Below are 13315 nucleotides of genomic sequence, written 5' to 3' on the forward strand. Positions count from 1 at the left end.
ATTATCATTTGAAGATTTTTTTGAGGAGTTTCTGGATATTTTTTGCTGATTGTTTCTGAGAGAGTGGTTTGCATAGGCCCAAGCTGTCTGATTCGTTTTTCACGTGATCGGAGTGTTTTTTTTTTGGTTGACTTTTGTTGCGATTGGAATTCATCCCGTCGCGATGGTTCTTCGAACGTTGGAGTAGAAACCAGTTCTCCAGTGTTGTGTTCGAAGGACACTCGATACTAAGATATATTTACATTAAAAGTTATCTAAAAACACTTACTTGTTTTTAATTATGAATCGTGGTTCACGGCTAACCAGCCGAGTGGAAGTTTAACAACAACCGAAATGCTAAACAATACATATAATTTGCAATTGGATTAGATGGACAAATTGATGTGAAGATTTGCGAAAAAGTTACACGTCTTCTCAGTGAGAATCGAACTCACGACTCCCCGATCTCTACACGGATAAAAATCTGATCCCCACACCATGATTTACAAATCATGAAATTCATAAATTGGTTAGGTCATAATATCAGGATCACAAATCATGGTTCCTGGAGTCATAATCATGATTCCTGATAAGCGTAACATCCAGTGTGAAAACACTAAGCGGCGCACTTTGCTTCATCTCATTCGTATCGATCACTCTTAATTCAAAATGACGAAGTGGTTGTGTGGTAGAGTACATGGCTCACAATCGGAAGGTTCTTGGCTCGAATCTTAATGTATGCTATTTTTAACTTTTTTTTATTTTGTCGATCATAAACGGATGCGCGACTCAGAATTTTTGGCATTTGAATCATGATTCCGAGCAGTCAGCTACAAAAACCCAACGCGTGTGTTGCGTTACGGCAATCTGACTCATGATATCATGAGTCCAAATCATGGTGTATTTTCATGAGACGAAAACACGCTGGAATCATGATATCATGAGTCATAATCTTGTTTTTGGATTCTGATTTCTACCCGTGTAGTTGGGACGCGTTAACCACTACGCCATGAGAGGACTCATGAACGCAGAAGTTAACCTGAATTCGATTTCAGCTCAATAATCACGTGGTCCTTTTTCGCAAAGTGCACCTCTTTCGGAAGAATTAGATGCCCATCCAAACACAACGCTTTCTATATATATCCAATGCCTAGCCCGAGAGCGCATTGTTTTTTAGGTATAGGAATAGCACACTACACTTTACAAAATAACTTACACTTTTAATTTTGTCCAGACGCCAAAAAGTACGGATACAAAACAATTATCAAAACACGACAACATACATTTGACGTTTCATCGTAACATACAACATAAAACTTGCACAATATAACTTGCGTACAAGTTTGAATCACATAATTTGCATGCAACAAATTTACAGTACCATTCGTTACTAGCGGAGCAACTTTGTTTGTTTGGGTCGTGCTTTGCAAAGGCCCAAGCTGTTCGATTCGTTTTTCACGCGTTCGGAGTTTTTTTTTTTCAGTTAGCGCTTCATTTGCGTGCCATCGGAGTGATTTTATAGTCCCAGCTTATGCGTGTTTCTGCCGAGGTTGTGATTGCTAGTCGAGGATGGATTACTAACTGGTGAGCTCGTTTCATGCTTCATACACTCCAAAAAAAACTTATATTCACGCGTCACGTAATGTTAGCTTCAATCATGTAAAGCCATTAGTAATGTATTATTCATTGATAAATCCTAGAAACACAGCTATTATATCCAACATTGCTAACAAAATCCTAAAAATTGTGCGCTAAATGTCTTCTCTCAAAGCATGTTGCAAGCGGAACTACTCGGTTTTCATGACTTTACACTGAAAATTCAATTATAAATAATGCACTTGGAATGACTGAGCCGTAATCCATCCATGTGTATTATTTTTGACAGATTGTTCAGCGTAGAATCGAGTTAACCGAACATTCTTTCGCAATTTCGCTTTCAAGATGCAAGAAAGCATGCAATATTGACAATCATTAAAGTTTACGTGCCATTTAAATTTAAGATTTTTTTTTTGCTGTGTATCATAGCACATATGTTTTTCATGAATATGTTTGACGAACTATGGATCAGTGAATCAAATTGTCATCAAAACAGACGAAAAACGAACAACAAATCAAGCGCGTTCACAACCGTTTATTACTACTTTTGCGGATTGGAATACAATCAAAAGAAAAACGATGACATAATTGTCATCACATAAGGCAACATTGTTGCAATCTTTTCAACTCGTGATTAATCAGTTATTTTAAACACATAGTCTAATTTGTTTTATGGATGCTGCTCTCGAAAGTTGCAATGCTAAGCCTATAGAATCGCTACGCACGCAGTGAGTGATCGTTGTCATATTATGTTCAAGTGGTAATCAACTGTAGTTGTGGAACAGAATTGTTGCAACAAGAATAGGAGAGAACAATGTCTTTGTTGCTGCGTGTTGGTAAACAATAGGGCGATATTCAAAACTGAAAAGGCAATAGATGGCTCTTTTTCAATGGTAGTAAAAACGAAATCCTGAAGCAAAGAAAGCACCACGGAAGATTAACTAAACACAAAAACTTATGTATTCACTTTACACTTGATTTCTAATCACTATTGTTTTGATCCAGTTTCCTAATTGCAAGTAATTTACGATTTTCATTATTTTTCATACGTTTTGACAGTTCTCCGACTACCATTCTTCCATGCGTTTGTGTTGAAAGTTTGAGAAATTTGAGAATCCAGCGTAGCGCGATCAGTGGGTGACATACAAACAACAGTGTCGTCGCTCGGCGGCCGGTAAGAGAAACTGAATGTTCGAAAGGTTGTTGTCTGTAATTTTTGCTGCTGGCGCCAACTGTTAGCGTTTGAGAACAAAATAAACAGTCATTACCCTATTGATTCACTACTATGGATGGTTTGTCACTTTAAGTATCGGCATAAGCGCTTATTCATGTTTTATAAAATTTCGGGATTCAAACCTTTGAATAGTTTGACGTTTAACCTTAGTAAGGACCTTGGGTCTTTTTCGACCCATTTCAAAATTCAAATCGATGTAACTTTTGATTGAAATAACCTAGCAATTTGAAACTTTCTGACAATTTTTTTTTGTGGGAAATTTTGTTTTTGCGGAAACAAAAGTTTTGAATGACCCCTAGGGGAGCTTCCATAAAAAAAAGTTACAAATTGTGACTTAGGGTCCATTTCGACCCGAAAATTCAAACAGTTCGCAAAAATTAGTGTGTTTTCCGAATTTAGTTCTGTTGGGCTAAAATGAAGGGCACACATGTCTAGTTTCAAAAACCCTCCCGGAGATCCGGATTTGGTCACTGTGGCCACTGGGAACCTGCTACATCTGAAAAAAGTCCCTTTAGAGACCCTTACTTTGACGACCTGTAGTTTCGTAACTAAACAAGCAATCTGAACCGTTCTCATATTGTTGAATAGGTATTCACGTGGACTGGGAATAGAGATTCGCAAATCACTTAGTTAACCATACCCGGTTCCGGAAACCCGGAACATCCGAAAAGTAAGTTCCCATCGCAGTTCTGTATATGTAATTCACATCGGTACTATTCGGCTGATGGATATTTTGGCATAATTTTTTTCTGTAATAAGGAACCAATTACCGGCGCACATTCCCTGAAAAAATTGGTCCAGTATGGTCCATTCGGAACCGGTTCCTGGAGTCCCGGGAGGTGGCCAATCTGGACAATTCGATTAAATTACTATGATTTGAACCCCAAAACCAAATGAATTGTGTCCAATTCTTTACGATTATTTATGTTTGGATGTATTTTGCAAAAAGAATGAATGGATGGTTATTCTGGTCCTCTTGGAGCACCGGAATGGCCACTGGGAAACCCGTAATATGGGACCACTAGGTTTTAGCACCAAAAGTAGGCATGCGACGGCTCATTCTTCATGATTTTGAATCCCTGTGACTCTGCTAGTTCAATTTTAGATGAATGATCACTTTGGTTCTACTGGCCCACCGAAATAACCAAGGAATGGCCACCGGAGATACTCGTGTTGTGGAACATTTCAGTTTTTGTACCAAACTAGGCAGGCGACGACTCAATCTTTATGATTTTGAATACCTGTGACTATTCTAATTCAACTATTGATGAATGATTGCTCATTGTTACCACGAAATAACCCAGGAATGGCCACCGGAGATGTCCGTATTGTGGGTCATTTCAGTTTTTGTACCAAAACTAGGCATGCGACGGCTCATTCTTCATGATTTTGAATACCTGTGACCCTGCTAGTTCAATTATTGATGAATGACCACTTTGATTCTTCTGGCCCACCGATATAACCAAGGAATGGCCACCGGAGATACCCGTATAGTGTAACATTTTAGTTTTTGTACCAAAACTAGGCATGCGACGACTCATTCTTCATGATTTTGAGCACCTGTGACTTTTCTAGTTCAATTATTGATGAATGACCACGTTGGTTCTTCTGGCCCACCGAAATAACCAAGGAATGGCCACCGGAGATAACCGTATTGTGGAACATTTTAGTTTTTGTACCAAAACTAGGCATGCGACGGCTTATTATTTATGATTCTGAATACCTGTGACTCTTCTAATTCAATTACAGTAAGAACGATTTTTTCAGCCCCTCGATGAATTTTTGGCTGACAAAATGGGAAACCTGACAAAATCGGGTCAAATACAGTTAAACATCCATGAGTCGATGTTCCATTGCTCGATATCGACTCATGGAACCCTACTAAAAATCTAATTTCATGGTTACTATGATGGGCCCCTCAAACGGCTTCCATAGCATTGCTGTTCTATGACTCGATATTTCCATGAGTCGATGGTCCCTTCAATATCGACTCATGGAGGGTTGAGTATTGACGTGTTTATGTTTGCTTATGAACCGCGTTAAGAACTTATTTGGGCTCTTAAGGGGGCGGTGGACATGGGTGTAGCCAGGTTTTTTTTTTATCAGGAAAAAGGAGGGGGGCGAAAATCGGTTCTTGAAATTTCATTCACGATTTTCACTCCTAATCGACCATTATACACTACCTCTGCACCCTATTTGCATGAAACATAAAACGTGATAAAACTATGTAAGATATCCATCCATTTTTTTCGCCTAAGTAAAGTGAAGTTCAAAATTCGTCTTGTTTTAGTGTTGAGTAATGGGACCATTTTAATTCGTGGAGAAATAATTATTGGAAGGAAATCTGAAGGTCCGATTCGTTGTGGTCCATTTGATCCGCAATTTTGTTATGGCTAGTAAGACAAAAGGGACCAACCTGAATTCCTGATAATACATGACCATTAAATTATTTAAGAATTTATCCCAAAACACCGAAATTTTTAGATACTTCTTCAAAATTGCAGCAATAATTGCCTCGAAGCTTTTCTTGAAATTCCTCTAAGTATAATTCAAACAATGTTCCATTTGGAGTTTTCCATATAAGTTTTCCTAAAATGTAGTTTAAAATTCATACAGATTGTCATTACCCCCTATGACTACGACCATGTGTGCATGACATCAAACATCATCATCAGTTTCAATGTACAACCACGTTTACGTTTACATGACGAAAACAATGTTTTGACGAATTTAAAATAGGTTGAAAAAATCGGGGGTAGACAAAATCGGGGGCTGAAAAAATCACATCAGTGCTGTATAGCTGAATAAGCACTGGCTCTTCGGGACCACCGAGATAATTCAGGAATAGCCAATGGAGATACCCGTATTGTGGGTCATTTACGTTTTTGTACAAAAACTACTCAATCTTCATGATTTCGAATACCTGTGACTTTTCTAGTTCAATTATAGATAAATTACGACTTTGGTTCTTCTTTACTACCACAATAACCCAAGAATTACATATTAGATACCCATACTGTGCAATATTTAAGTTGTTGTACCGAAACAAAGCACGCGATGGCATATTCTTCATGATTTATAATACTTGTGAGCTTGTGACTCTTCTAGTTCAATTATAAGTGAATGACCACTCTGGATAATTGTTATCACCGAAAACCCCCAGGAATGATCACCGGTGTTTTCTCTATCTCTATGGGGCCTTCCTTAGCCGAGTGGTTAGAGTCCGCGGCTACAAAGCAAAGGCATGCTGAAGGTGTCTGGGTTCTATTCCCGGTCGGCCCTATGGCAGTATCATCGTACCTACCACACGATATACGAATGCGAAAATGGCAACTTAGGCAAAGAAAGCTCTCAGTTAATAACTGTAAAAGTGCTCATATAAACACTAGCTGAGAAGCAGGCTCTGTCCGTCCAGTGAGGACGTTAATGCCAAGAAGAAGAAGTTACAGTGATACCTCCATGAGTCGATGTGCCATGACCCGATATCGACTCATGGAACCATAGTAGAAACAAAATTTCATGTTTACCATGATAGTCCCTTGAAACAGCTTTGCAAAGGATTGCGGTTCCATGACTCGATATTTCCATGAGTCGATGGACCCTTCAATATCGACTCATGGAGGTTTCACTGTATCTCTATTGTGGTACATTTTAGATTTTGTCCCAAAACTAGACATGTGACAGCTCAATTTTCCTAGTTTTCTGAGCACATGATCTATCTCACATAAAAAATAATGGATAGTTAGTCTAGTCCTTTGCTGTCGCTGAACGAACCCAGGAATGTCCACAGAAGAAACTTGTATCGTGGGGTACAATAGTTTTTGTACCATAACAAGATATTCGACGGCTCAATCTTCCTGATTTTTCGGGCATGTCACTTGTCACACACAATAATAAGTAAATGACCACTCAGGTCCTCAGGTTTCAGGTTGGCCGACGACGCTGTTGAATCGTTACCCGTTCTGTGGCGTAGTTGATTAACACGCCAAGTCTACCGTATTTGGGGTCGTCGCTCACCAGAACGATTCCATTATTTTTCACAAATGTTACATATCAATATGTCCAAATTGACTTTTGTGTCTACGAAATTCAGGTTTTATTCTCGGTCACAATCGACTAGAGTGATCATTCATCTATAATTGAACCAGAAGAGTCACAGGTATTAAAAATAATGAAGATTGAGCCGTTGCATGCCTGGTTCTGGTACACAAACTGAAATGTCCCACAATACGGGTATCTCCGATGGTCATTCCTAGGTTATTTCGTGGTAGCAATGAGCCAGAGTGGTCATTCATCTAAAATTGAACTAGTAGAGTTACAGGTATCCAAAATCATGACGAATGAACCGTCGCATGCCTAGTTTTGGTACAAAAACTGAAATGTCTCACAAAACGGGTATCTCCGGTGGCCATTCCTGGGTTAGTTCGTGGAAACAATGAGCCAGAGTGGTCATTCATCTAAAATTGAACTAGAAAAGTCACAGGTATCCAGAATCATGAAGAATGAGCCGTCGCATGCTTTGTTTTGGCACAAAAACTGAAATGTCTCACAAAACGGGTATCTCCGGTGGGCATTTCTTGGTTATTTCGGTAGGCCAGAAGAACCATAGTGGTCATTCATCAAAAATTGAACTAGTAGAGTCACAGGTATTTAAAATCATGAAGAATGAGCTGTCGCATGCCTAGTTTTGGTACAAAAACTAAAATGACCCACAACACGGGCATCTCCGGTGGCCATTCCTGGGTTATTTCGGTGGGCCAGAAGAACTAAAGTGGGCATTCATCTAAAATTGAACTAGCAGAGACACAGGTATTTAAAATCATGAAGATCGAGTCGTCGCATGCCTAGTTTTTGTACAAAAACTAAAATGTTCCACAACACGGGTATCTCCGGTGGCCATTCCTTGGTTATTTCGGTGGGCCAGTAGAACCAAAGTGATCATTCATCAATAATTGAACTAGCAGAGTCACAAGGATTCAAAATCATGAAGAATGAGCCGTCGCATGCCTACTTTTGGTGCTAAAACCTAGTGGTCCTATATTACGGGTTTCCCGGTGGCCATTCCGGTGCTCCAAGAGGACCAGAATAACCATCCATTCATTCTTTTGGCAAAATACATCCAAACATAAAAAAATCGTAAAGAATTGGACACAATTCATTTGGTTTTTGGGGTTCAAATCATAGTAATTTAATCGAATTGACCAGATTGGCCACCTCCCGGGACTCCAGGAACCGGTTCCGAATGGACCATACTGGACCAATTTTTTCAGAAAATGTGCGCCGGTAATTGGTTCCTTATTACAGAAAAAAAATTATGCCAAAATATCCATCAGCCGAATAGTACCGATGTGAATTACATATACAGAACTGCGATGGGAACTTACTTTTCGGATGTTCCGGGTTTCCGGAACCGGGTATGGTTAACTAAGTGATTTGCGAATCTCTATTCCCAGTCCACGTGAATACCTATTCAACAATATGAGAACGGTTCAGATTGCTTGTTTAGTTACGAAACTACAGGTCGTCAAAGTAAGGGTCTCTAAAGGGACTTTTTTCAGATGTAGCAGGTTCCCAGTGGCCACAGTGACCAAATCCGGATCTCCGGGAGGGTTTTTGAAACTAGACATGTGTGCCCTTCATTTAAGCCCAACAGAACTAAATTCGGTCAACACACTGATTTTTGCGAGCTGTTTGAATTTTCGGGTCGAAAACGACCCTAAGTCACAATTTGTAACATTATGTTAGGGACTAAGGAAGGTTAAGATGTCGACACATTGTTAGATCACTTCTTAAACAGAGCTGCACAGGATGCACCACTTTTTAACCCTCCCACTAACAATGCAGAGGTATACTCGGTCTTTAGTAACAATGTATGTCACATTTACATTCCTTTCCTTCCCCGATGACCATAAGGGCGTGGCCGGTGCCGTTTTTGACATTACTAAGTTAAGAGTCCTCGAAAATGTACATTGAAGATGGTTCGCTATAATCACGGAACGGATTTCAATTTCACTTCACATTTTGGTATTGCAATGCCCCTTGCTTCATCAATGAAATTGGTCATAGTTTCAAGGAGCATTGTCAATACCAAATTTTGTTAAAAAATGTTAACATCAAGATTACTATCGATGTATGTTTCATATATGTATTCCAGTCGGCTCGTGAATAATTGAAAGTTGAGCTGATAGGATTGAAAATCGTTTCATGGGTTATTTGAAATGTAACAGGGCCATGATGAGATTCAAAATCAGAATGAGTAACCAGTTGACTACAATGGCGATTAGAGCCGGTTAATACCAAATCAATCGTAGAAGGGTTTTTCGAAGAGGAAAAACAAGAAGTGTGTTGAATTGAGAAATATCCTGAAGAGCACTCGTCAAATAAAACTCTGCCGTTGGATGTTCTTTGTGAATTATTTCATGAGCGATGTTTGTCACCAAGACAATTTTATTTTGAATCAATGCGAGAAAATTTCCGCAAGTCAGTGTAAAGAAAATTTACTGGCCGCTCAATGCATTGAAAAGGTAAAAAGGCAGCTTTGAAAGTATAACAGACTTAACCTTAATCATCAGCAAAACACACCCATGTTGCGAACGATCTTCAGCCCAATCTTTAACACTAATACTCTTTAACTTTTTACAGGCCATCAGCCGCCGCCATTCGTCGCAATGGGTTCAGACGACAAACCCGCCGAAGTGACTATCCCCCTGATGGACGTCTCATCCACGGTGTTGACATTCGAAAATCTCGAATATTCCGTCGAACAGGGAACCAAATGCATTCTTCAGGACGTTTCCGGTTCGTTCAGTTCCGGTCGTTTGGCGGCCATCATCGGACCTTCAGGTGCGGGGAAATCATCGCTGATGAACGTGCTCAGCGGGTTCAAGTGAGTGACGATCGTTAAGTTATCCTTCATGAACATATCATAATCAAAATAACCTGCGTTTCAGAGTGAAAGGACTGGAGGGCACAATCCTGGTCAACAACGAAAGCGTTGATCGACAGCGATACCGGCAGATGGTTGCCTACAACCCGCAGGATGTGATGCTGCTGCCGTCCATCACCGTTTCGGAGACCTTGCTCTACGCAGCCGATCTTCGAATGCCGTCCAGTGTATCGAAGTTCCAGAAACTGAAAACAGTCAACGACATCATCGCGTTGCTTGGTTTGGAAAAGTGTGCCAACACTCAGGCTCGTCTGCTGTCCGGAGGTGAGAAGAAGCGATTGTCTATCGGGCAGGAGCTGGTGTCCAATCCAAGGATAATGTTCTTCGACGAACCGACCAGTGGATTAGATAGCGAAACATCCTACCAGATCGTATCGTATTTGAAGGATTTGGCTCGACAAGGACGCTGTGTTGTCAGTGTAATTCATCAACCAAGTTCGGATCTACTGGAGCTGTTCGATGACATCTACGTGGTGGCTGATGGTCAATGCATGTACAAAGGGCCATTGGACGAACTGACTACGACGTATGCTGATGTGGGGTTGATATGCCCGCAGTACTACAATCGTGCTGATTTTGGTAATGATTAAATTGATCAGAGTCCACATGCGGTATTTAATTTTATATACATGTCTCAGTCATCAAAATGGCATCAAAAGCCTGCACTGAACCGGACAAAATACAAGCGTTGAAGCATCGCATGAAAACAGCTGCTATTCCAAACGGTAAATAAAACTACTAGTCATTCCATCGTCACATGCTTATAGATACTAATATTCGCTACTTCAACAGGTTACAACAACCATTCAAATGGCAACCCAAAACCAAATATACTGGAGGAATCCGATAGCAAATCGCAGTATCCCACATCGTTGTTGCGTCAGTTTGCGATACTAACTCACAGGACATTCCTGGGAACCATACGTAACTTCACTCTGACCGTGTTGCGATTTATTGGACACATCCTTTTCGGAATCATCGTCAGCACAGTATACTATCAAATTGGAGATGACGGCGCCAAAGTCATTACGAACATTTCGTTCATCATGCTGGCAATGCTGTTTATTGTGTTCGCTAACTCGATGACTGTCGTTCTCACATGTAAGATCATAGTTCGTTTACCTCCTCATAAGTATGTTACATTCTTCCGATTTTCAGTCCCCCTAGAGATGGCCGTTTTCGTGCGAGAGTACAAATCGAACTGCTACTCGGTAGGAGCGTACTTCTTTTCCAAGATCGTCGCCGACTTTCCGCTGATGATCGGTGGAGTAACCTTGTTCCATCTCATAGCGTACTACATGACCGGTCAGATCAACGAATTCGATCGGATGATGATTTTTTGGTGTATGTGCGTAATGATGGGATGGTACGCGCAGGTTTACGGATTACTCGGAGGCAGCCTGTTCCCGATTGAAGTGAGCCCCTTCATTGTGCCGATCACGTTGATTCCGGCCGTGCTGTTCAGTGGATTCTTCATCCGATACGACGAGCTGGCCGATGTCTTCAAACCGTTGACATACATTTCTGTGTTTCGGTTCGCATTCGAGGGTGCTTCGCTGTCGGCCTATGGATTTGCACGGAGGGATTTGGACTGCAGTGAGATATTTTGCTACTACCGGAAACCGAAGAAGATTCTTGAAATGCTGGACATGGAAGATAGCTGTATTTGGGTGGACATCGGTGGGATGGCAATTGTAGTTGTGGGGTTGCATATTTTGCTATACTTGAGCTTACGATTCAAGGTGCGTTGAGGCTTTGCATTATGAAACGTAAGAGTATGCTTGTTATAGTACTTATAGGGTTTATAGTATTGAATGATTTCACTGATCCTCGGTAGATGTGCTACTTCAAAGTCTACATATATGGCTGTTTGTATCCACCAATTGCCTTTAATATTATTGTGATTATTTAACAATATCGATGTTATACGTACAACGTGAAATAAACGGATACCTTTTTAAACGTTTGTTGTTTTTCTTCCTAATATTAAAATTATTTACAAATAAAGATAACAGTTGGTCATTATTTATTTGCCTAATCATCCTTTCCCAACCCCACCTGCCGCGAGACCGAAGCCAGGGTAGCCCTCGACTGTTAAAAGAATATACGTCAATATTTTCGAAGTGCCGGAGATTAGTCCCAAATATGTGTGCCAGATTCAAGTCTTGAATTCCTATAAAAATATGGCCTGGACTCTGTTAAAATCTATTATTTTGTGGAAAGTCATTCTAAAAATTTATGTAAGAAAGCCACAAAATATCTTTTCTATTTGAAAGTCCTCTTCAAGGTTTTTCTTTCAGATAAATGTTCAAGATCTTAAGCTGAATTCTGTGATCATTTTCCTAAGAATCCGTCAAAATCTTCCCAAAGATTATCATTTACATTCTGTAGTAAAATCTGGTAAATTTATAGAAACTCCGAATTGTGCTAGAAAATCAGCTAGACTCATATGAAGTGCATATCCAGATTTTTGTGAGAATTATTTCCCAGTTTCAGTCGAATTCCTAGTTAGGAGCTTTTGAAATCCTGTTAAAGGGGTCGTCCACAAATGACGTAGCATTTTTTCACTGATTTTTTACACCCCCTTCCCCCTCGTAGTATTTCGTCACAAATGCTGATACACCCCCCTTGGAAAATACGTAGCATATCAAGCATTTTTTAATTCGGTCTCCTCAACGGTTGGGCTGAAACGAAACATGAAAATTCAGAAATTCAAAGTTTGATATTAATTACTGGCTGAAACGTCAGGATAATCTGACGAATGATTGTTTTATATACCGTTGCGCTCAAAAATCATTTGGAAAACAGTTTAAACTAACTAATTTCCTGTTTAAGTACATAATTTCGAATCGCAGTTTAATTTTAATTTGGTAAAATTTAGGTTGAATTTGATCTGTAGTACTTTTGCTATTGTTAAAACCTGAAACAAGTTCGGGTTGATAAATCCTACTGCAATGCGTAAGGGTTCAAAATATTTTAAAATATTTTAAACAGAAATTTTTTATATTAGAGTTTTTTTTATTTTTTGTGGTTAAGAATCAGATTTGAGTGAATAGACAGGGTTGGTGGTCTAATGGCTACCGCTTCTGCTCCATAAGCAGAAGGTCATGGGTTCAAACCCAGGCCCGTCCAGTTCCTCGTTCTTTGTAGTTGTATTTCTCTCACTTGCTTCTATTCATTCTTAATCTATCACACTCAAACTATTCGTTCATAGCAAACGCTAGAACCAGAGACGGACGTGAAACCGTTTCCCTAACACTTCCATTCTTCCACGCGCATGTCTTTCCTTACGCCTGATACATAGGCAGTCTGCTAACCACAAAAGCAAACCGCTCTGCAATACCTTTCCCCCAATCCATACACTTCCGCATGAACTGGCGTAGATGCACGGGTTTATCCGGTCTACTGTGGGAGCCTGTTCAATGCATCATCAATTCCTCCCCCTTCCTCTCATTGGTCTGCATTCTGACGTGGCAGGTGCCATTGTTGCCTAAAAATAGAAGGATCACCAGCACTTATACACTGAGGATGTCTGTTAATCCCAAACAGTCATTCAGTTG

The 13315-nt window shown here is 40.1% G+C and overlaps 1 protein-coding gene across 5 annotated transcripts in view; it reads left to right on the forward strand.

Annotated features, from left to right (window-relative positions):
• The window catches only part of LOC5570848 (ATP-binding cassette sub-family G member 1), a 35308-nt gene extending 23591 nt beyond the window's left edge, over positions 1 to 11717 (forward strand). For 4 of the 5 annotated variants that reach the window (XM_001653306.2, XM_001653305.2, XM_021848109.1 and 1 more), the window contains exons 2-6: positions 9452 to 9695; positions 9760 to 10334; positions 10394 to 10480; positions 10548 to 10856; positions 10914 to 11717. In XM_001653306.2, the coding sequence (XP_001653356.2) occupies positions 9478 to 9695; positions 9760 to 10334; positions 10394 to 10480; positions 10548 to 10856; positions 10914 to 11506 (1782 nt within the window). In that variant the 5' untranslated portion in view covers positions 9452 to 9477 and the 3' untranslated portion in view covers positions 11507 to 11717. Of the gene's footprint in view, positions 1 to 2716; positions 2750 to 9451; positions 9696 to 9759; positions 10335 to 10393; positions 10481 to 10547; positions 10857 to 10913 lie in introns of those variants that run through there. The other variant, XM_021848110.1, reaches the window with a different exon arrangement.
• The last annotated feature ends 1598 nt before the right edge of the window (positions 11718 to 13315 follow it).

The sequence above is a fragment of the Aedes aegypti genome, chromosome 2, assembly GCF_002204515.2.
Source record: "Aedes aegypti strain LVP_AGWG chromosome 2, AaegL5.0 Primary Assembly, whole genome shotgun sequence".
Lineage (NCBI taxonomy): Eukaryota > Metazoa > Arthropoda > Insecta > Diptera > Culicidae > Aedes > Aedes aegypti.